Source organism: Ochotona curzoniae, unplaced genomic scaffold (genome assembly GCF_017591425.1).
Source record: "Ochotona curzoniae isolate NIBS_2020 unplaced genomic scaffold, NIBS_Ocur_1.0 scaffold_4506, whole genome shotgun sequence".
Lineage (NCBI taxonomy): Eukaryota > Metazoa > Chordata > Mammalia > Lagomorpha > Ochotonidae > Ochotona > Ochotona curzoniae.
The window spans coordinates 45,221,804-45,243,065 of record NW_024467119.1 but is presented as its reverse complement, the minus strand read 5'-3'; the positions used below and the strand labels follow the sequence as shown (position 1 = coordinate 45,243,065).

At 37.5% G+C, this 21,262-nt stretch overlaps 1 protein-coding gene across 3 annotated transcripts in view; it reads left to right on the top strand.

Moving 5' to 3' along the window:
* Positions 1-21,262, top strand: part of COL25A1 (collagen type XXV alpha 1 chain) — a 441,964-nt gene that overhangs the window by 375,624 nt on the left and 45,078 nt on the right. For 2 of the 3 annotated variants that reach the window (XM_040966695.1, XM_040966694.1), the window contains exons 19-22: positions 8,777-8,839; positions 12,827-12,895; positions 13,706-13,750; positions 15,160-15,204. In XM_040966695.1, coding sequence (XP_040822629.1) covers positions 8,777-8,839; positions 12,827-12,895; positions 13,706-13,750; positions 15,160-15,204 — 222 coding nt within the window. The remainder of the gene's footprint in view (positions 1-8,776; positions 8,840-12,826; positions 12,896-13,705; positions 13,751-15,159; positions 15,205-21,262) is intronic. The other variant, XM_040966696.1, reaches the window with a different exon arrangement.

Below are 21,262 nucleotides of genomic sequence, written 5' to 3'. Positions count from 1 at the left end.
ATGTATTCCATGAACAAAGGTTCTGGGTATAAGACACAGCACTGTCTAACTTCTCCTTCCTGGCACTGTTCACATGAAAAACGAAAGGAAAACTTGATATGTATCACAGTAATGGAAATTCTCCAGGCTCCAATCAGTGTTGCCTAACCTAAGTCTAGTTGCCTGTCTAGTTTTTTTTTTTTAATTTCCTTTTCTTCTTTCAATATATAAAATCAGTTCATCTAACTTCATTCAGTAAAAAAATTTGTAGAAAATAGTAGGGTAGGCAGACATAATACAATAAAAATTATGTAAAATCACAGGAAAAACAAATCATTTAGGTGGTAAAGATTTTATTTACAGTTTATCTTTCCATAACACTTGCTGATTTTCTCCAACTTTGTTACTTAACATTTGACCATTAACTTAAGGACTTGGAAAATATGATATAGCAATTAACTCTTTGTACCTCATTATAAGAAATCATCCTTGACATGATACCGTATAAAGACTAGCTTTTACAGGTGGCAAAAACATTTACTTTGACATTTTTTACATTAGCTACAGTGCTCAGTAATCTAAATGAAACTTGTCGCCTTGATCCACTCATAATGAAGCTACTCCCTCAGAAACATCAAATCACATTTTTTAAATGGCAGACGAAACCTTTGGGAAGTATAAGTAGAATGAATTCTTGAGAAAAAAGGAGAAAGAACAAAGATTGAGGGGAAAAAAGAACAAAAATTGACTCTAAGAATAATGTGTAATTTTTGCTCATAATTATTTCTTCCTTGGCCAAACTGCACCTCAGAAGTTGAGTAATTTAGGGGACTTCATTAGGAAATACACACATCGAGAAATCAGAAATTTTTAGCTGCTATAATAAAATACACCAACTTTCTTTTTATGATGTAATTCTCTTCAGAAAAAAAAAATCAGGTATGTTTTTCTGGCTTTTTAATAAGGCTGCTATTGCAATTCATTTTCAACAAAGTCACTAAAATATTTTAATTTATATCCAAATGTGATCCTTAAGGGAAGTAAGTGTTTTGGGGGCAGAATCTACTTTCTTATTCTTTTTTCCCCTCAATAATTTTATAAGTCAATCATTACCCAGAGAGGCTGCCTGGAGGTTCTTATTACAACAACTGTTCTTGCTGTAATCCTCAAAAGCAGGTATCATGCTGACTTGAATTCTAATTAGCCTTTAAGCAAGAAGAATATTGTATGGCTAATGCATTCAGTGTCAAGACACATTAATCAAAATTATTGGTGATATTTTGAGCACCCAGGCGGATCAGCACATATTTTCTAAGCCCTGTTGTACTATTTTTTGGGCAATGAAAATTCAATCTGCTTGGAGGTAGTAAACATCATGGAAAATCTGAGTTTGTTCAAACTGGTATATTAGAAGGCTTTTAGGTTAAAAGAAAAAACTTTTCCTCCTTTAATTGATAATGACTTACAAAAATAAATCAGATGAAAATAAATGAAAAACTAGAGACTTTTCTATGTCTAAGATCTAATCAGATAGGACTTGCAGGCCACCATTCCCTCTAACACATGGTAAGTTCTGGAAGTTTTTAAGGAAACACCTGGCCAGACATTTCTGTGTGAAAGTATCTGTTTCTTCTCCTGTTACATTGACTAATAATCTCACCTGTGTATTTGTTGACTCTTCCCATATTTATGAAGAACATTCTTTATATTAATTTGACAAAAGAGTATTAACTGACTTCAGTGATCATTTGGAAGATGAAGTATGGCAACCTGAAACAGGTTATTTGTATTAATAAATGTGATTTTGAGGAAAAATAAGATCTTTTTACAGAATTGTAACAGTTCAGGAGACCTTTGGCAGTATGCTTATATTTCAGAAAAGCTATTTTTGTAAGGAATGTCCCAGCTTTGTGTTTCCTTTTCATAACTTGAAAGAGCATTTTTTAATGCTCTTGAACTAGGTAAGGACAGTAGTTAACTGCCTTTTAGTTTCTTTGCCTTTTGTTTTTTAGCAAGCAAATGTAGAATTTAAGGAGTTGAGAAAAAGGGCTTCAGTCAAAAATCTTATTTTGAGGTATCTTTCTTTTATGTAAAATGTAGGGAACTGCCTTCCTTCTGCTAAACCTTCATGCAGCTTGCTTCATTTCTCTGTGTACATGTTGTCAATTTGTGAAAGAAAGGAGTGGAAAAAAATAAAGTCCCAATACTGGCACCACAATCAGAGGTAGAAAACAGTGGTGTGAAGCAGAATGATGTTTTGCAGAATACCAACTCGCAGTATATAGCAAAGTAATAATCTATATTCATTGAGCTTAACCTACAAGGTCAGAATTATACCTGCAGCACAAGTGGTTAGCTCCTTTATAAACGTTACTATGTGTCCTTCAAGCTGTCTACAGTTGGTTTGTGGAAGATACACCTCTAAATTCAACTATCATTGTTCTGTTTCCATTTTGTTCTGTGTGTTTTTGTCCCTTTTTTAACACTTTTGTTCAGAATAGTTACATGTATCAGATTCACAGGCAGATCTGTACTTTCTCCTGAATTAGTAGTCTTCCTTCTATACCACCCGAACTCCAGTTTAGTTGCCAAAACCATAGCTATTCTATTCATCTTTTCTACATGCTAATGCAAGGGAAGGTGACATGTTGGTATTGAGATTTAACTCATCTATGATGAGCTAATTAATTAACAGCAATACCCAAAGGTTTAAAAACTCATGATGTGATTCAGGAAGGAATCAGATATAATATTCAAGACAAGACAGAAAATTAGACCAAACTTTGAAATTTGCTGGTGCACAATTTAGTTGTAAAGTACAATATACCATCGGAGTGGAGATTTTTGCTTCTTTGACAGCCATTTAATCACTAGTTATCCTGTAGCTTAGGAAACAGAATAAGGTACCTACTGTTTATTATGTTTTAGAGGTTAAAATGTTGAACCATGTTAATAGTTCTCATGTAGTAGATGTCTTATCCTCAGGTTTTGGATAAATCATCGTTCTGTGTTTAGACATTTGATAATGTATTGTTTAGATTTTGTTTATCCCAAAATTTAATGTAATTGGACTAGTAAAAACAAAACAAACAAATAAAAAAGTAGAAGTTACACGTTAAATCTGAACTTGATTACTATGGTCATGAGAAAAGGAGGAGGACATTTTTCAAATGAAGGTGTTCCTCTCTGCTCATCTTTCCCCTCTTGCCTTCTTATTCTTGATCCCTGTGTCCTGTCACCGCTTTGTCTCCTCTTTCTTCTGCTGTCTTTTCTCTTTTATCCTTCCTCCTGTGAGTTAGCTGTGCACTTTGTGAATGATGACATTTTAAGATGTCCGTTTATTAGCTTCAATCTGTTCCACGTGTGATCAGTAGCTCCAGTGAGAAGCTAAGTGTCATCTTATTCTCACTCATAAGCAAAACAAAAATCTAAGCTGTGATGTAGTAGATAGACGAAGAAATGGAGGAAAATGCATAGGAAATGAAAGAATAAGGCACATGTGGAATTTCAAAGAATTTTAGATTTTAGATTAAACTAATTAAAATAGCATGAAGGTGTTTTACTTATCATATGTTACACATTGATGCCCTGATAGCTAAGGGAATTTGAATGTTTAAAACCCCTACTTTCTCCCATTTTTCTCAGACATTTTTGCTGCTATTCTCCTTGAAAAAATCATTAATAGATCACTAAATTAAAAGATTATAAATTTCAGAAAAAATCATATTCTATCAATTTTATTTCAATGATAGAGGTATTTCATGAACTGTTTAAATCTGTAGTTTCCTATTTCAGATAGTCAGAATTTATTGTCAAAGTATTTCTGTTCTATGTTCCTAAATTATGTCTAAAATGGCTCATTGAAGTAATAATTTGGATGTTCTAACTTAAATAACTGCCTAGCCAAAAAAAATCTGAAAAAAGGAAATCCTCTGGATTTATTTTTACCATTTAATTCCAGGTTCCAATTTCCTCTACTGGATTTCTTCCCCACATTTTATGCTCAGACATATGTGAGAATAATTTTTAGTCTACCAGTATTTTGCTTCACATTAATTAAATGAGATTAATTATTTTAAAATAGTAATGTTGATAAAAATTTCCCAAGATAGAAATTCCTTCTGTTTTCTAACCTGAAAATTTAAATGATCCTACTTTTGTATATTCTGTGTTATTGCAAAGATGATTAGTCCAAAAATGTTATGTCTTTGAATCATATTCCAGCTGTTTTGCTATACCTTCCTCCACTGATTTAGTTTTGTTCCTCTTTCCCAATTATTAAACATTGAGAGCATAGCCAAATAGCCTCTTGCTTATTTTTCATTGCAGAAAGGTTTTAATAAAGCTTTAGATTAGTGTTACTTTCCTTCTGGACATTTTGAGAGATTCTAGGTCTTTTAAACTATATATCAATTTTTCTCAGAAAGACATTGTTATTATTATTAAGCACTATCATTTATTTAGAGTAATTCATAGAATAGATCTGACCGTTTTCTTTCCCTTCCCTGTAAGATGTCTCATAATAAAGCTATCAGTTCTCCACTTTACACAGTTCTAGTTTTAAACATTTTAAATATCCTTTGGCTTTGGAATCACAAATGTCCTACTAGATGGACACTGTCTTGTACAATTATGATACATTAAATGAAAAAAAGTTGTGATTGTAAGCACTTAGTACCAGGCAGGTTAAAAGTGATAGGACAACACTTCATATATTACCAGTTAGGTTACAGGTATATTGTAATACTATTACTATTTTTTAAAAAATTATAGCTAACATTTTTGAAATTAAGGGAAATGATAAATATTTAATAACCATTATTGTATTCTAAGGAGAGCACTAAGAACTTCGGTTACATTTTCTTGTTTAAAAAAAAAAGTCTTTTGACTAAGCCACCCTTTGACATTACCAGAATCTTCCGCTTTTTCTTACGTTTATATTGGATTATTAAATTGGACTTTAAGTCTATTCTCCACTTTTTTTTTCACCAGCAGCTCTCAAACATACTGGTCTCAAAAGCCCTTTGTACTCTTAAAACACAGAATTGAAAGGACTTGTGTTTGATCAATTGATATTGCTGTGTTAGAAATTAAAACTAAAAATAACTTTAAATGTGTTCTGAATTTTCCCGAACATGTCCAAAACAAATTTAGCAAGAAGTGTGACATTGTTCTACTTTTTTCTCCTAACTTTTCTTTTATGTCTGACTTAATGGGAAGCAGCTGAATTCTACTATCTGCTGCTATAGTCAGTCTGTGGAAGTTTATTGTTCTGATTTAAATGTATGAAGAAAACCCAGACTCATGAGATGCATAATTGAACAAGGGAAGATTATTTTCAATGGCCTATTCGGATAATGGTTGGTGTTTTTTTTTTATTTTATCACTCTGCAAATGATAACTTCAAAGGTTAGATTCGAGGTAGAATCTAAAGTCATACATATTTTTGGTACTTTTGTGCTTTGTGCACTCAAGAGGGAATGAAAGTGAAAAATAATGTCTGTGTTATAATTGAGGCAATTTGGCCTTAAGGATTCCTTGTAAAGGTCCAAGGATCACCAGCAGCCCCTTCGAGGATCTGTGGTGTGAGTTGGGGAGAAAAGAACCAGCTCTTCTAGCTCAAGACCACAGACACGTTCATGTCATATTTACTTTAACAATTGTTTTTAAGCCTAAGAGAGCTGAAGTCAATAATCATCTTCGCTCCATCTTACCAAGATAGAGAGGATGGAAATAATGTCCCTAAAGTAATCAAAAGTCCTTATGGTAAATAACTACAAAATAGCTATCCTAATGTTCAGGATGCTGTTTTTCTCCTTGAAAAAGTGACAATGAATGTGTAAGAATGGATGCATGTGCTAGATGCTTTCTTAGACTTGCATGACTGGGTGTAACTAATCCTACTCAAAACCTTTAAAATTAGCCAATATTGATGGGGCTAAAATGATTGGCACTGTCAAATGCAATACTAATCTTGATCATGAAACAAAAAATTTCTCCCTTAACATTTTGCTTAAATGAATGTTTTTGTATATTAGAGAATTAATAAATATCATTTTGGAAAAAGAAAGAACACTTTGATCTGGCCCTTAGATTAAAGACTTATGTTTTTATTCATGAATTATGCAACTGCATGCTTCATCCGTTTTAAACTAAACACTAACCTGAATAAGAAATATGTTGTTGCAACATTTACTGTTTCTTCTCTCTTATTACAATGCTCTAATTAGTATACTTCTGTTGATTTGCTAAAGAGTGAGATCATTGTTACTTCTATATAAAGATATGCAAGAGTTTTTGCCTTCCTACACGCTCGCATTACATTTTCATGAAAGTAAGTCATTGCTGTTGATAACATTTAGTTTTATATAGCATCTCTTGAGAATATAAAGGGAATATTTGTATATATTATTTCATTGGAGGAAATAGCTTACTTGTTGAATAAATGTATGCCTTATAACTTTTTGCTTATGAAATAAGCTCAACTCTTCCACTAGAAGTTGAATTGTTAATTTCTGTGAATATAGTTCAGTTTCCATTGTAGACAATTAAATATCCACCCCAAATTGCTTGTTCAGATTCTCTTTTTCATTAGGTATAAGGACAGAGTAGGAAGATACAAACAGTTCACAGGCAGTAAATGTGAAGTATTATTTCCATAACTCAACCATTTTCCCCTTAAATTTATATCATGAACACCAAGTTATAAATATATGTATTTGAATCTGTATCAATATGATGTTTTATGATGAGATCTTTTTGTTCTCTACCCAACACCCAGGCTTTAAATGGTATAAATTTTTTTTAAATTCACTTGTTTGAAAGAGTTGGTAGCATTTTAGCATCTTTGTATGGTTTTCTTTTTCTCTTTTAACTTCATTTTCTTTTTAAAAACTTTTTTTCAGCAGGGATGTCCTTTTTCTTTCCTTTTTTTCTTTCTTTTTTTGGAATGTGAAGAGAACAGCTTTTATGCATCCCATGGATACAGTACCTAGAAGACAACCACACTCCCCTCACTCTCATGTCCCGCACATACTACTTCCTTAGGGAAAACACTGCCACCTTAGGAAAAACAAAAGATACCTGACAACTGCTCCAGAAATAATCTAGAGGTGTAGGGAGGGAAGAAACATAGAAACAGAACCATTCTGGTGTGAGCTTTAAAATTTCATCACAGATGTTTAGTAGGTAAACCCTTCATTTGAGTTCAAAAAGGTAAAAAGAAAGTAATACCCTGTGCATATTAAAGATAACATAAACAGACACTGGTGTCATGTATTTTCTGACACCAAAAATGTGGTATCTTTTCCAGGACCAGTGCCACAATTCTGTGATTTTGACATCAACTTATTTTACAACTCAGTCCTCTCACGACACTCGCCAGCCTTCTAAGTAGATGTGTACAGATAAGAGCTCAACCTCACAACACTACCTTCATTTCACTTGCAATATCAAATTTCCAATTCACAGAGACTACGTCTGCCTTGAATACAGATTTGGGGAGTCTCCCAAACCCACCTCTCAGATTTTATCATCTCCTACAGTGACTCACAGAACATGCTTTGCTTACAGTCATGGTTTATTTAGCAGATAAAAATGAAAAGCCACAAGAAGAAATTCTCAAGGTTTAAGGTCCAAAAGAATCTTGAGCACAAGCACCTGTGTCCCTGTGAAGTTAGACTGATACACTCTCCCAGCACATAAGCTTGTTCACCAAGTCAGATGCTCTTACCTGGTTAGTCAGTCCCTTTACATACATGTAATAGATTGGAGCACTGACCATTGGTGATTGAATGCAATTGCCAGCCCCTTGCCAGACAACATGAAGCTACCCAGGGGTTCCCTAAAAGTTACCTCATTTGTGTAAGCTCAAATTTGGTTAAGCCTGCCTATTAATAACAAAAGATGCTCCTTATTGCTCCTATTGCTCAGAACATTCCAACGGATTTAGGAGGTCTACAACAGGATTTAAGGACCAACACCAAACCAGGTTTTGGAGACATAGCAAGAGGTATTTTCCCTTCCATGACATGACAGTAAAGCTTCCAGCCAGGGCTGTGGTTTCACCAGAAGACTATTGTGGTAGGACTTCTACCACCAATATTATATAAAGCAGCCTGATAACAGTCCTCACCATGCGGGTCTCTCAATATAACTGGTCACAACAAGGTGGCTCGCTTCTCCCAAAGATCTAAGAGAGACTGTGAAATGGGCCACCAAAATGGAGGCCACAGATGTTAAAAAATTGGACCCAGAGGTGAAATCTCAACAAGTCTTGCATGTTCTGTTCCTGAGATGTTAGTGAGTAAACTCAGTCCATTCAAGGGGAGGGGACCACACAGAGGAAGAAAATAAGGAAATGGCATTTTGGAGGTACACCTTCAAGGGCACCTGCTGTAGCCCACCCAGAAATAGTGGGCCTTAATTTGGTAAATGCTCAGAGACTCTGTACAGCAGATGAGAAAGGAAACTGTTAAAAAAATTTTTTTGATAATTTTATTTATTTATTTTTTAAATGATCCTACTTAGTTGATTAGGGTACAGAGTCAAGGGCTACTGGAAAGTGGGTAAAATTTTTTTATCTAGTTACATGGTTGCTTACTTCCTAAACATTCAAATTTTATTCAAGATATTTTTGTTGATCAAAGCCATTTCTGATTAATATTACAGTCATTAGCTAGATGTTTGGCAAGAAAGCTATATATGATCAAGGAATTGAAATCTCCATAAAAGGAACAGGCTTTAACTTTATTTATTGACAAATGAATAATTATTTCTTATGTCCATCTTTTTAAAGGGAGAACCAGGTTTCATTGGTCCTCAAGGGGAACCAGGCTTACCAGGGTTACCAGGAACCAAAGTAAGTGGAGTATTATTTCCTTCCTTTCTTTCTGAAAATTATATTATGTATGTTTAGCTAATCATGTTGAAAGAAGTCGGGGATGGGTGGCTTGGGGCCTATCAGTTCAGACCTGTATCCCGTGTTAGACTGCTGGGGCTCCATGCCTGCCCCTGGCTTCCAGCTGCTACATACCTGAGCAGCATTTATGGCTCAGGTAGCTGTGCTCCTTCCACCCATGTGTGAGACTTGAAATAAGTTTCTATCTCCTCATTTAAAAAAAAGATTGACAAGCCTATTACTTAAGTGATCAGCTCGTTTTGTCTACAGAAAACTAAACTTAACACTTCTATGAAAGCACCATATTGAGCAGAGCAATGGGAAGTTAATTTCAGAAAGTCTTCCGCAAGATAGCAGATTGATGTACTATATTTATTGTTCAAGTTATCCCCGGATTCTTCCTATGCTGCTTTAGAACCTGCTCATAGGAAATTTGAGGGATTCTGAGAAGAAGTGATAGAGTTCACTAGCCTCTGGCCCATATTATGATTTCAGGATATACTTGTAAATTAGCCATCATTACTATGCACATCACTCCCAATATTTCAAAGGCAAGTACAGATGTTATATAAATTCCTGAGTGCCTCATTCCAAAAGGGTCCACCCTGAATCTTGTCTGCAGAAATCTCTTATAATGAAAACCATCCTATGTTATTGGACTTGGCAACCCTAGAGAGGGCCCTAGAAGTAAACCCTATCTGCTACCATATAGAAAAATGTGTTGTGGCAGATGCAGTCAGACCTATGATTCTCTGTTTCATTCATCCATTAAGACGTAAAGAGGTGCAATTCTGATGATGGAACCTTATTCCTGACCGACTCATGAATCAAAGAGACAAAATTACATCAAACTACATTCTTTCATTCTTGAACCATTGCAGTCTTTGCTTCAATGTGTATTGCATTCACCAGAAATAAGCCAGGGATGATTTCCAAGAGTTACAGAAATATGTTCATGGTCTGTTCTCACAGAACAGCCCTCATTTCCGTTGGTCAAGTGAAAATAGCTAATCCCTAGTAAATGGAAACTATGTGTGGCCCAAATGGGGAGTGAAACTGTCACATTATGCAAAATTGTTGCCTTCTGAAGAAATTTCGTTTTCACATAATGATTGGTCAGGCTTATTAACAAAGTAGGAGGAGTGCATTTTTTAGCCTCAACAGATTTACACAAGGAATGCCTTCCTGAAATAAAAAGAGAGTGCACAAAAGAGTAACAGACTTTCCCTGTGGAGAGAAGGACTGACTGTATCTATTGAGGATCCCAGTGAAGAAAGGTGGCAGCATCCTAGATAAGCACAATGCCCCCAAGATATGACCACGCTGGTGCCTGTGAGACAGAACAGACAAGAACGACAAGTATAAATGGCTGTGGCATTTTCTTTCCTGAATAGCGGAAAACAGCAGGAACCCAGGCAGCAGAGAGGGGGAATTTTCCCTAAATATCTTTTCCTTGGTGAACTGATCTAAACTATTCCATAATTTCATAGCAGATGCTACTCTGAACCCCTGATAAAACAATGTGCATTATTATGCCTCTTGTAAATTCTTAAAAAGGGAATATGGATAGGAAGTTCATTAACAATAATTGGAAGGTAATTTATCACCTACATTGTCTACCTTAACATGAGTACAACATCATACTTGAAATACTATGAGTATCTAAAAATCAAATCTTTCCCTTGAGCTCCACTGTTTTCCAGTCATGTAAAGAGTTGAGATTTCCACAATGAAATCCAAGTTTGAAAAATAAACCGTTTCTTTTCATTCCCAGCATAGAAAAGATAGACCATTAAAAAGAAAGGACTGCTGGTCTAAGGTTCTGCGTTAGCACCAGAGCGGGACTCACAGCCCTCTAAGTAATTGGAACTTTAGTTGGAATACTTTGATGATTGCTGCTTGTTCATCAGTTCATAAAGTTTAATCAGATAGTTTCTGTCTTTGATGATGGAAATATCACTGCAATGAAAATAATCTCTATTGACCTAAAGCTTATGTTTCAATATGGAAATAATATTATATATTCTATTATATAAGTTAAGCATAAGTATATAATATAGTATTTAGAAGATAATGCTAGGAAATTGATGGGGGGCAATGTGATAAAAAGTAATTCCATGTAAAGATGTAGAAAGTATTCCTGCAGTAAACTCCAGATAAACTTAAATTTTTTATTTTTCCCTAAAATAAGTATATGGTTGCTTTTACTTTTTTCTTCTGTAATCTTTGTACTAAAATATTGACAAAAATATCCAATCCTGCAATAAAAAAGCAACATTCCAAATACTGACAGAGGCCCTTCAGTGTCAATGAAGCAATGAATTGGAAAAGAAATTCTTTAGTTTCTAGACCATTTTCCCTCCATCTTTTGTATTCACTTGAATCTCTTGCCTTTGTTCTAACTTCACCATTTTCACCTCCTCCACAGTGAAAGCAGAGAAACCCCATGAGTCTTTCTTGAGGGTTAGGTATCGTCTCTCCCACCCTCCTGTGACACCACAGAAGCTTGCCAAAATGAGCTCCCTACAAATCAGGACCTTGGATTTGGAACCCCGTACTGCCCATCATGATTCCAGCCCTATTTTCTTTTCCTTTTTAAGATGAACCAGTTCTTTTGAGGGGTACCTCCGTCACTTATAAAATGTCCCCCTCAGCCTGAACTGTGTATCTTTGATTACTGAAATTCTATCTAGCATGCAGGAAGCCACATGTTCTCTGTTTTGTGTTTAGGAAGTAAAAACAGCAGCATCTTCCTAGAGGGCAATTTGAGAAACTTTAAAAATGTTCATACTTTTTGGCTTAGCAATTCCCCAAATAGGAATTTGTGCTAAGAAAATGATCAGCTATGTGCAAAAGATTTACATCCAACAAATTTCCACAAGATTGAAGATTTGTAAAATTTTACATTTTAGCTCTCCCACCTTAAAAGCTTTGTGACATTGGGAAGGCTACCTTCTCTTTGCTTTGTCACTGTCCTTTATAGAATTTGAATAATAATATCTTTCATGATAGTCCTGAGAAGTAAATAGGATAATATATGTAGAGTGTTTGGTGCAGTTCCTTTGTTCCTCAGTGATATGGAGATCAACAGCAATCATTGCAAAATAATTCTTACCCATCCTTCAGGACACAGCTTAAATCTCACCTCCAGAGGAACCAGTATACCTGCAGAACCCAGTGTAGTTTCCTCTTTGGGGACACATAGCTCTGTGTTACTCCTTTTGTCTTAGCTACTTTGCTCATGGTCGCCTGCCTCTTAGACTTATCTAGAGCAATTAATAAAAGTTTGAAAATATCACTGTACCTTCTAACATTCTGAACACAGTTATACAATCATAACTATTGTATTCTCCATTTTACAGAGGAAACTGACATGTATGTAACCAACATGCCACAAAACAAAGAACTGGTAAATAACAGGGCCAGATTTAAAACACAAGGATGTTGGATTGCAAAGTCTGTGACTTCACCACTTTGCCATGCTTCTTGCCAGGAGCACTTAAAACAAGGCTGCAGAATGAGAACAGATGTCCATTCCTGTCTAGAGGCAAAATTGTGCCTCTCATCAGTCCCTTTCAGTTTTTTTACTTCCCAACAAAGTTATGTGTTAGGTGTTTGCCAAATCATTTTCTTGTCTATAACTTGAAGATGATCATACATCAGTGTGTAATTCATGGGCAAACCCCTCCAGAACTACTCCCTTAGACAAGCCTAGAAGTTATGTTTTATCAACAATCTAGGCATTTTTTTAAATCAGTCAAATTGACACCTCAATTAACTATCACAGTTTTGATTATTTCATTAGCTAACTTTTGTCAGTGGGTTAATTCAGTGTGGATACTGGATAGATGGTAACTCTGCTTCCTTTAGTTGTATTCAATTCACTAATTAGTCTACAAGGACCAACTGGAAGGATTTGCCACTTACCTGCTTTGCAATTTGTGACAGGGTGAACGTGGGGAGACAGGACCTCCTGGAAGAGGGGAGCGAGGGGAACCTGGAGCCCCCGGCCCAAAGGTTTGTGAGTCCTACCATCTATGACACATTTTTTGGTTTGCTAATGTGTGCCACTTGCTGTGGAGAAGGGAGCTAAACTAAAATTGTCCAACAGGAATTTAAAAAGACAAAATCACATATACTTTATTAGAATGTTTATGAACTGGTTCATTTCGAAAGGTTAGTTTACAATTGAACTTTTGCCATTTATGCTCTCCTGTTCAGTGAGCAAATTTACCCAAACACAGAGAAAGAGAGATTGTTATATTAACACATTGTTCTTCAGCGTATCAAAACATACAGAGAAAAATATCTGCTGGTAAGTACTATGCTGGTTTTTATAATAACCTTATAGAGTAAAACACCTTAAAACATTAGAACTAAGGAGTTGTTTGACTGTTCAATCTGTATTCATCTAAACTTCCTGCAAACTAACATGGTCACACTTTATTTTAATAACCCATCCTAAGAACACAGGAAATTATTCTTTCTCTGTTGAAGGGTATATGTAAGCAGATACACACTATTGAGACCAATGAGTCTTTCACAAGGCTCTTCCCCTCCACTGCGAGGAGTGCAGTCTGTGGATTAATAATGGAATGAAGCTTGGTGCAGAGATGAGAAAATGAACTAATGGTATCACAGCTAGCTCCACAGTGTTTTGAGAATCAGCATTAATGGGTCCCATATGTGGAAATAAAGTATTTAATAAGATAATTAAAATAAAGTGTTTCCATTTTCTTCATTGTTCGGAATCACTACTAATTTCTGTTTTTCTGTTCCTATCTCCTTTGTCATTTTCCCTTTCATCTTCATCTTTCTCTATAATAGGGAAAACAAGGTGAATCAGGAACTAGAGGTCCAAAGGGGTCAAAGGTCAGTAACCAACAAACCATGTTAATGTCACAGGAGGGCTTCAAGGTCTGTGCTTTTGACCCAACTGAAGAATCATGCTGTAGATTACACTCCTCTATGCTCTGGGGCTGGGACAGTCCCCACTGCCTTGATGTTATCTTAAAGCAGTTGGCCTTTTCATCTAATTTCTGTGTGTTCTTGGACTTCAGACACTCCTTTAAGAGAATTTGTATTCCCTGTTTTGAAGAATACCTTTTAAAAAAAGAACAAGGTCTTAAACTATGTATTCTATGTATTGTGCAGTCATAGTTTTTAATTCCCTAGCTACCTTTGTAATAAATATTCAAATTATACTTTGTGAATAGCTGACTGTTGCACTAAATTTTCACTAGTATATACAGTTCTCCCCTTTATCCTGCTCTTTTAACATCTGCAACCACATGTTTTCTGTTAATAGAATCATGTCGTTAGCAGCAGTATGGAAAATCAGTATAAACTAAAGAAAGCAAAGTAGTGATATTTATTCTTCCTTCCTAACAAATATAATAAATCAGCAGATATGGGTGGGACAACCATGATTAAGCATAACATTGTAATCCTTTTTCCTGTTGTCATTGATCCTTCCTCGGTTTATAGAAATATTTGAAAATACATGTAAAAATTCTTTTGATTTCCATACGGGAAAAGGACTTAATAAATTTTGGAGTCTTTTAGCAACTTTCAAATCTACGCAAGTGCAAATCTCTTTTTGTACTTTCAGGGTAGATTTCTGAGGGTTTTGACTATACCTGGTTTTTCTCTACATGTTTTATGATAGCATAAACAAAACTTCAGAAATTTTACTTTGTGCATTTAAAATTAAAACAGCTAGGTTTGTGCTGCCCCTGCCCACCTGGCCCAGCTGGCTGCTGTCCACTTCAGCACCAACTAAGTTTTAAAATGCCTGTGCCTGCCCATAAACTTCTTAGATCCCCATCAGAAAGAGACCTAGCCTATGACCTTTCTTTCCTAGTTCTCCTTAGAATGAGTGCTCCATTTCTTCTCTGTCCCAATTATCTACACCTTTTTCTCAGAAGTCAGACAATACAGTTGTTCAGCCCTTTTTTCCTTTGCTCCAAATCCCCTGAAATAAAAGGACGAAGACAGCCCAATCTGAAAGGTGAAAGATGACTTTGGATACCATGGAAACGAACCACTTTGCTTTTGCAGTTGCACAGTATGAGAAGATTCCCACATTTACTGTGGCATACTTCCAGAGGCTCTATCTGAAATGAGAACTTTTAAGAGCATTTGCCATTTTGATAGGGATGCTTGTTAGCTCGATTACAGAAGCTCATATCTAAAATGCTGTGTTGTGATGTCCTTGGATTTGATAGATTTCTAGAATGCTAGCCCCATTATTAATCTTTTCTTCTTTTCATTGGCAAAAGGGTGATCGTGGAGACAAGGGGGACTCGGGAGCTATGGGCCCAAGGGTAAGTATTCCTCCCAGTTACGCTTTGCTTCCACAGCCTGATTTGAAGTGTTAGACAAGTGGCTTCTCAAAAGGTTCCTGGCCTAATACCCAGTAACAGTGCTGGGGTTTGGCCATGGTAGTCGTCCCTGCTACTGGATCCCATCACATCAAATAGGCTTCATTAAGATGAAGGTCTGAAGAATTCCCCCAATGTGCTTTTCCTATGATGAATGAATAGTAGCAAACTCACAAGTAGCCACCTAACTGAACTTTCCTTTTCTCAGTTGACTCAGTTGTAGAGAAAGAAAGAATCCAAATGCACATGGCCTTTGACTCAAATAGGGGGGAAAGAAATTAAGATATGACTAATGGAAATTAAATAGCATATCTAACAAGTAAAGCAGAAGTCATTGTGTGTATGTTTACAGACATATAAGCACATACATAGGTATAAATACAAGGGGTCTTCAAAAAGTTTGTGGAAATGGTGTATTACAAAAAATCATGGTGGTGAGTATGTGACCTTTTGTTTTATACAAGAATGGCTGGGTTTGAGTTCTGGTTCCTGCTCCCAGTTCCAACATCCTGCAATGCAAATGCTGGGAATCAGTATATGATAGGCTTAAGTACATAGGACATCACTACCCAGTAGGAAGTTAGATTGAGTTCTGCTTCTGAGAAGAATGCTGTTTTATTTTGATTGGAATAGCACTGAATCTATATATTACTTTTGGTTATATGGACGTTTTGATGATGTTGATTCTACCAATCAATGACCGTGGTAAATTCTCCATCTTTTAGTGTCTCCTGTTTCTTTTTTTAATATTTGGAATTTTCATCATAGAGGCCTTCTACATCTTTGGTTAGATTTATTCCAAGGCATTTAATGTTCGTCTCTGATATTTTAAAGCTGACAGTGCTTACACACGTTCTTTCCCAGTCATAAAGTTATCTGTATACCAGAGCCACAAATTTGTACTTATTAATTTTGTAAACTGCTGCCCTGCCAAACTCACTAATGAGTAGTCTCTTGAGTTCCAGTAGTCTCTTGAGTCTTTTGGTTCTCCTGTGTGTAGAATCATGTGGTCTGCAAACAGGGATTAGATTTTTTGCTTCTGATTTTCTCAAAGAACTAGTTGTTTGATTCATTGATCTTATATATTGCTCCTTTGATCTCTGGTGTATTATTTTGATTATTTCTTTTTTTCTGTTAACCTTGAAATTATTTTGTTGTTGTTTTTCTGGCCCCTTCAGATGTGTGCTTATACCATTTTTCTCATGCCTTTCTGGTTTTCTGGCATAGACACTGATTGCAATGAACTTGCTTTTTCACACTACATGACTCTGTACAAGTTTTGACATGTTGTGTTGATGTGGTTTCAATTGTTTTAATTTGCTGAGCCTTTGTTTTGTGGTCTATAATGTGATCAAAATGGAAAAGGATCCATGTACTAATTTTGAAAAACTGTGTTCTCTGTAGAATGAAAGGCTCTGTAAATATCAGATAAATCCATTTGTTCTATTGTCTGGGTGTGTTCTGTTTCCTGGCTGAATTTCTTTTTCATCAATCTGTCTACTGGGGTTAGTGGATTGTTAAGGTCCCCCACTATTATTGTGTTAGAGTTTATTTCTCCCTTCAAATTCATTAATATCCCTACATTTATTATCAAGATTTCTCCTTGCTAAATAGATCCCTGTCTTCATCTCTTAATTCTTTCATGTCGAAGTCTGTATGATTTGATATTATAATAGCTACACCAGCTCACTTTTCCTTTCCAATACCTTGAAGTATCATTTTCTAACTTTTTACTTTCAATTCCCATGTATCTTTGTTGATGAGATGTGTCTCTTGTAAGCAACAGATAGATGGGTCAGGTTTTTCGATCTAGTGTGCTAATCTTTGTTTTTTGATTGATTAGTTTAAGCCATTTCATTCAGAGCTAATACTGACAGGGAGTGATTTGGTCCTGTCATTTTAGCATTGGGTTTCTCATTGCTTGATTTTCTTTTTTAGTTCTGTTTAGATGTTCTCTATGTTGGCCTTTGGATTTTGTAGGAGTTATTCTTTTTCTCTGTAGCACAACTTTAAGTAACATTTGTAGGGCAGATTTAGTAAAGGCTAAGTCTTTTGCCTTTTCTGTGCTGTGGATATGTTTTATTTCATCTTTATTGTTTTAAATGTATTTTATGATACAGTTCCATAGGCTTAGGGATTTCTCCTCCTTCCTCCCCAATTTCATTTTCAAATACAAAGGAGAGCTTTGCTGGATATGTTATTCTGATTGAACGATTTTTTTTTTTTACGATCTGGAGTATGTTACTCCATTCTCTTACGTTCCATAGGGTTTGCTCTGAGAGGTCAGCTATGAGTCTGATTGGGGTTCCTCTATAAGTTAATTGACTTTTCTCACATGCATCTTCTCCTTGAACTGAAAAAACTTGATTATGATGTATTGTGGTAGGGATTCTCTTGGTCTACTCTGGTGTTCCATGTCCTTCCTACATTTTGTTTCCTAGTTCTTTTTTCATTTTAGGGAAGTTCTTCAAATTTCAACCCAGCTTCTCCTTCCACACTTTCAGGAACTCTCTCAACTCTTGTGTTTTTGCTTTTGAAGATATCCCTTAATTCTTGGATGATCTTTTTTTTTTAGCTTTAATCACTCTTCCACATAACTGACCATATCAGTATTTTCACAGGTGGTATATTCAGGTTCTGAGAAAGTTTCTTCCTCATTCATTCTAATAATGACACTTTCCGTTAAATTTTAAAATTTTTGCTTCAGTGCTGCTTTCCTGTACAATATGCTCCTTAAATTTCTTGAACTCCTGTATGTGCTTCTTATTGTTTTTAAGCAGCTTTATAACATTTTTAGAAAATTATTTATCTGGTTCCGGGCATGGTAGCCTAGTGGATAAAGTCCTTACCTTGCGTGTGCCAGGATATCATATGGTGCTGGTTTGTGTCCCGGCTGCCCTGCTTCTCATCCAGCTCCCTGCTTGTAGCCTGGAAGAGCAGTTGAGGATGGCCCAAAGCCTTGGACCCTGCACCCACATGGGAGACTTGGAAGAGGCTCCTGATTCCTAGCTTCAGATCAGCTCAGCTCTGGCCATTGTGACCACTTGGGGAGTGAATGATCAGACAGAAGATCTTCCTCTCTGTCTCTCCTCCTCTCTGTATATCTAACTTTCCAAAAGGAAAAAATACATATATTTCTGTTGGCTCCTAAATGTCTTCCTCAGTTACCTCTGAGGTTGACATAGTCCTTTGCTCCTTTGCAGAGGAGGGGAAGCATCAGTAATCTCACTCATTGTGCCCGTGACTCTTTACCCTTTCCTCATAACACTGCACCTTTTTTTTTAAAAGATTTATTTTAATAACACTGCACCTTAACATGAACCTCTCGGCCATGCAGCCATGATTAACAGATTTTTCTAATTGGTGTTGTTGTGTTGTATTGCATTGTTTTAAAAGAAATTCTTTTTTATTATTGGCCTTTGGATTTCTGTCACATTATCCAAGCATAGGAATTTGTTCATGCACATATATGTATATATGTGTGCGTGTGTATAAATGTAGTCACCGTTTTCTTTTTAATTTAATTTTGATAATGTTTAGATAATTAACCAAGGTGTTTGATAATGTGTATATATGTGTGTGTCTATATATGTAGTCGCCATTTTCTTTTTAAATTTAATTTAATTTTGATGATGTTTAGATAATTAACCAGGGTGTGAAGGATCGAAGGCTTGGAGAGAGTAGATGAAATCATTGTTTTCAGTTTTCCCCATTCTTGCTCCTGTATCTGGCAGAAGGGAGGAAATTAGAGGAGCAGCCACACCCAGCCTCCCAACCACCCCAATACCCAATAGGATATTGGGTAGAGAGCAGCCACCCGATGTCATCCCAGAATCCCCAATGTGGAGCATGCTCTCAGGGTTCTGCTCAAGTGGTTTTGTTAGTTCTGGAATGTCCAAGAGTTCTGCTCAAGTGGTTTTGATAGTTCTGAAATGCTGTTGATCTCACCAATCCAAGGATGAGGAAATCCTTCCAAGGTCCATTTACTGACACAATCCACCCCAGAGCCTCCATTTACCCAGATATTTGCTATGGCTGGGGTAGTTGACCAATTTGTTCTGCTTTGCAGATGTCCTCTGCAGGCCCCAATGAACTGCCATATCCTGCATGTGCATCTGATCATGCTGTCTACAGCTGTATCTTAGCTACTTAGGAGACCCAGTTCTGACAAATGCACTCTACAGTCAGACCACAGATCCTGTGATTCTCCACATTGTTGAGGCTGTGAATCCAGCAGTTCAGTTACATGGATCCCCACTGAAATCTCGTTTAAGGTGATCCCAAACCTGACTCTTGTGTGTAGGCTTGCCAGGACAGTGACCAACTCAGTCTGTCACCCAATCCAGCCCATGCACACACTGGTAGTTGCAATTACTGAGTCAGTTCTGTCTCCAGCTCCATCTCTTATGTAAACCACAACCCTGCCAACAACACGCTTGGCCCTCATGTACAACAGCAGGAACTACAGCCTACTTGGAGAAATCCCCCCAATAATCCCTACCTGGCCCAGCCCCAGCCCTAGTTCCTATGCTTGCTGGTATGTGCAGCAGACTGTTCCAATCTGTTCTCGCATCCCATTCAACTCTCATATACTTCAATGGGCATTGAAATTTAGCTCAACCCAGCCTAACCTGCTATTCAGCCCACAGTCACACCAGAAAGGGCCACCGCCTGTCTGGCTAGACCCACCAGCCCCAGTGCTGGGTTCTCATGCTTACCAGTGGGAGCTGCAGCCCATCAAAAGATGCCCACAGTTTCCCCACTGGGCCTGCTCCCACCCTAGATCATGCATTCTTTAGACCATTCTGTTATCTAGCTTGACAGCCCCCAGCACTTGCCAGCTGACCCTGTGGCAATGTCCAACAAGCCTGCACTTACTCTGGCTCATGCCTGTACCAGTGGGTGCAGTGAGCCCAGCCAGACTCTCCCTGCAGTACAGTTCAGATGCAGGCCAACAGGTGTTGTAAAACTATGCCGAGCCTGGTCTGCCCCTAGTTCCAGTACTCACACTTACCAATGGGACTAGTGGCCCGGAAAAAGAGCCCCACACCCCATGCTCATCTGGCATGACCCATCTCACATCGGCATTTGCCAGTGGGTGCTGTAGCCTGGTCTGACCCGATCTGCCCCCAGTTTGAACTCATGCATAAAGGTGCCAATTCCCAGCCTAGCCAAGCAGCCCCAGCCCCAACCTTAATGTGGACAGGCTGGTGTTGTGGCCTGACCTGGCCTGGCCTGCATCCCATCCTGGTTCTCAGATGGGTATTATGATCTGGCCCAGCCTGGCCTGCCCCTAGACCTAACTCACATGTATGCTGGCGGGCACCATAACCTGGCCTGGCCTGGCCTAGGCTGTTCCTAGCCTTGGTTCTTGTGCTCACCTGCAGGGACTATGTCCTGATAAAGGAGTTCCCCAAGCTCCTCTATTAGGTCTCCTCCCAATGGCAGATCTTGTGCATATTTATGGGTCCTTGGCCCAGGCAGGCTTAGTCTACCTCCTGTCCTAACAGAAATAGTGGCCTTGCCCGTCCAGCCCACTCCCATTCTGGTTCTTATTGTTGGTTGTTACAGACCAGCCACACCTGGTCTATACTGAGACACAGCTCTCACATGGTTCAGCGGGTGCCAAGACCTAGCCCAGCCTGTCCTGCACCCACCCTGACTCTCATAAGCACCAGTGGGTGCTGGAGTCTAGTCCAGTTTGGTGTACCCCATACCCAGTCCATATTTCCATGCCAAGGGACATTGCAGTCATGTCCAGCCAAGATCACTGCCCGCATTCCAGTTGTTACCCTCACCAGAGGGAACCACAACCCAGGCACTACATAATCCAGCCGGGGTGTCCTCCGAGCTTCCAGTCTGTCCTGTTACAAGTCATAGATCTTGCATGCGCCAGTAGTTGCTCTGACCCAGCTCAGCATAGCCCGTTTTCCAACCTGGCATTTGCCATCAGATGCTACAGCTTGGCCTGTCCCGGTCTACCCCCTGTCCCAACTCTCTC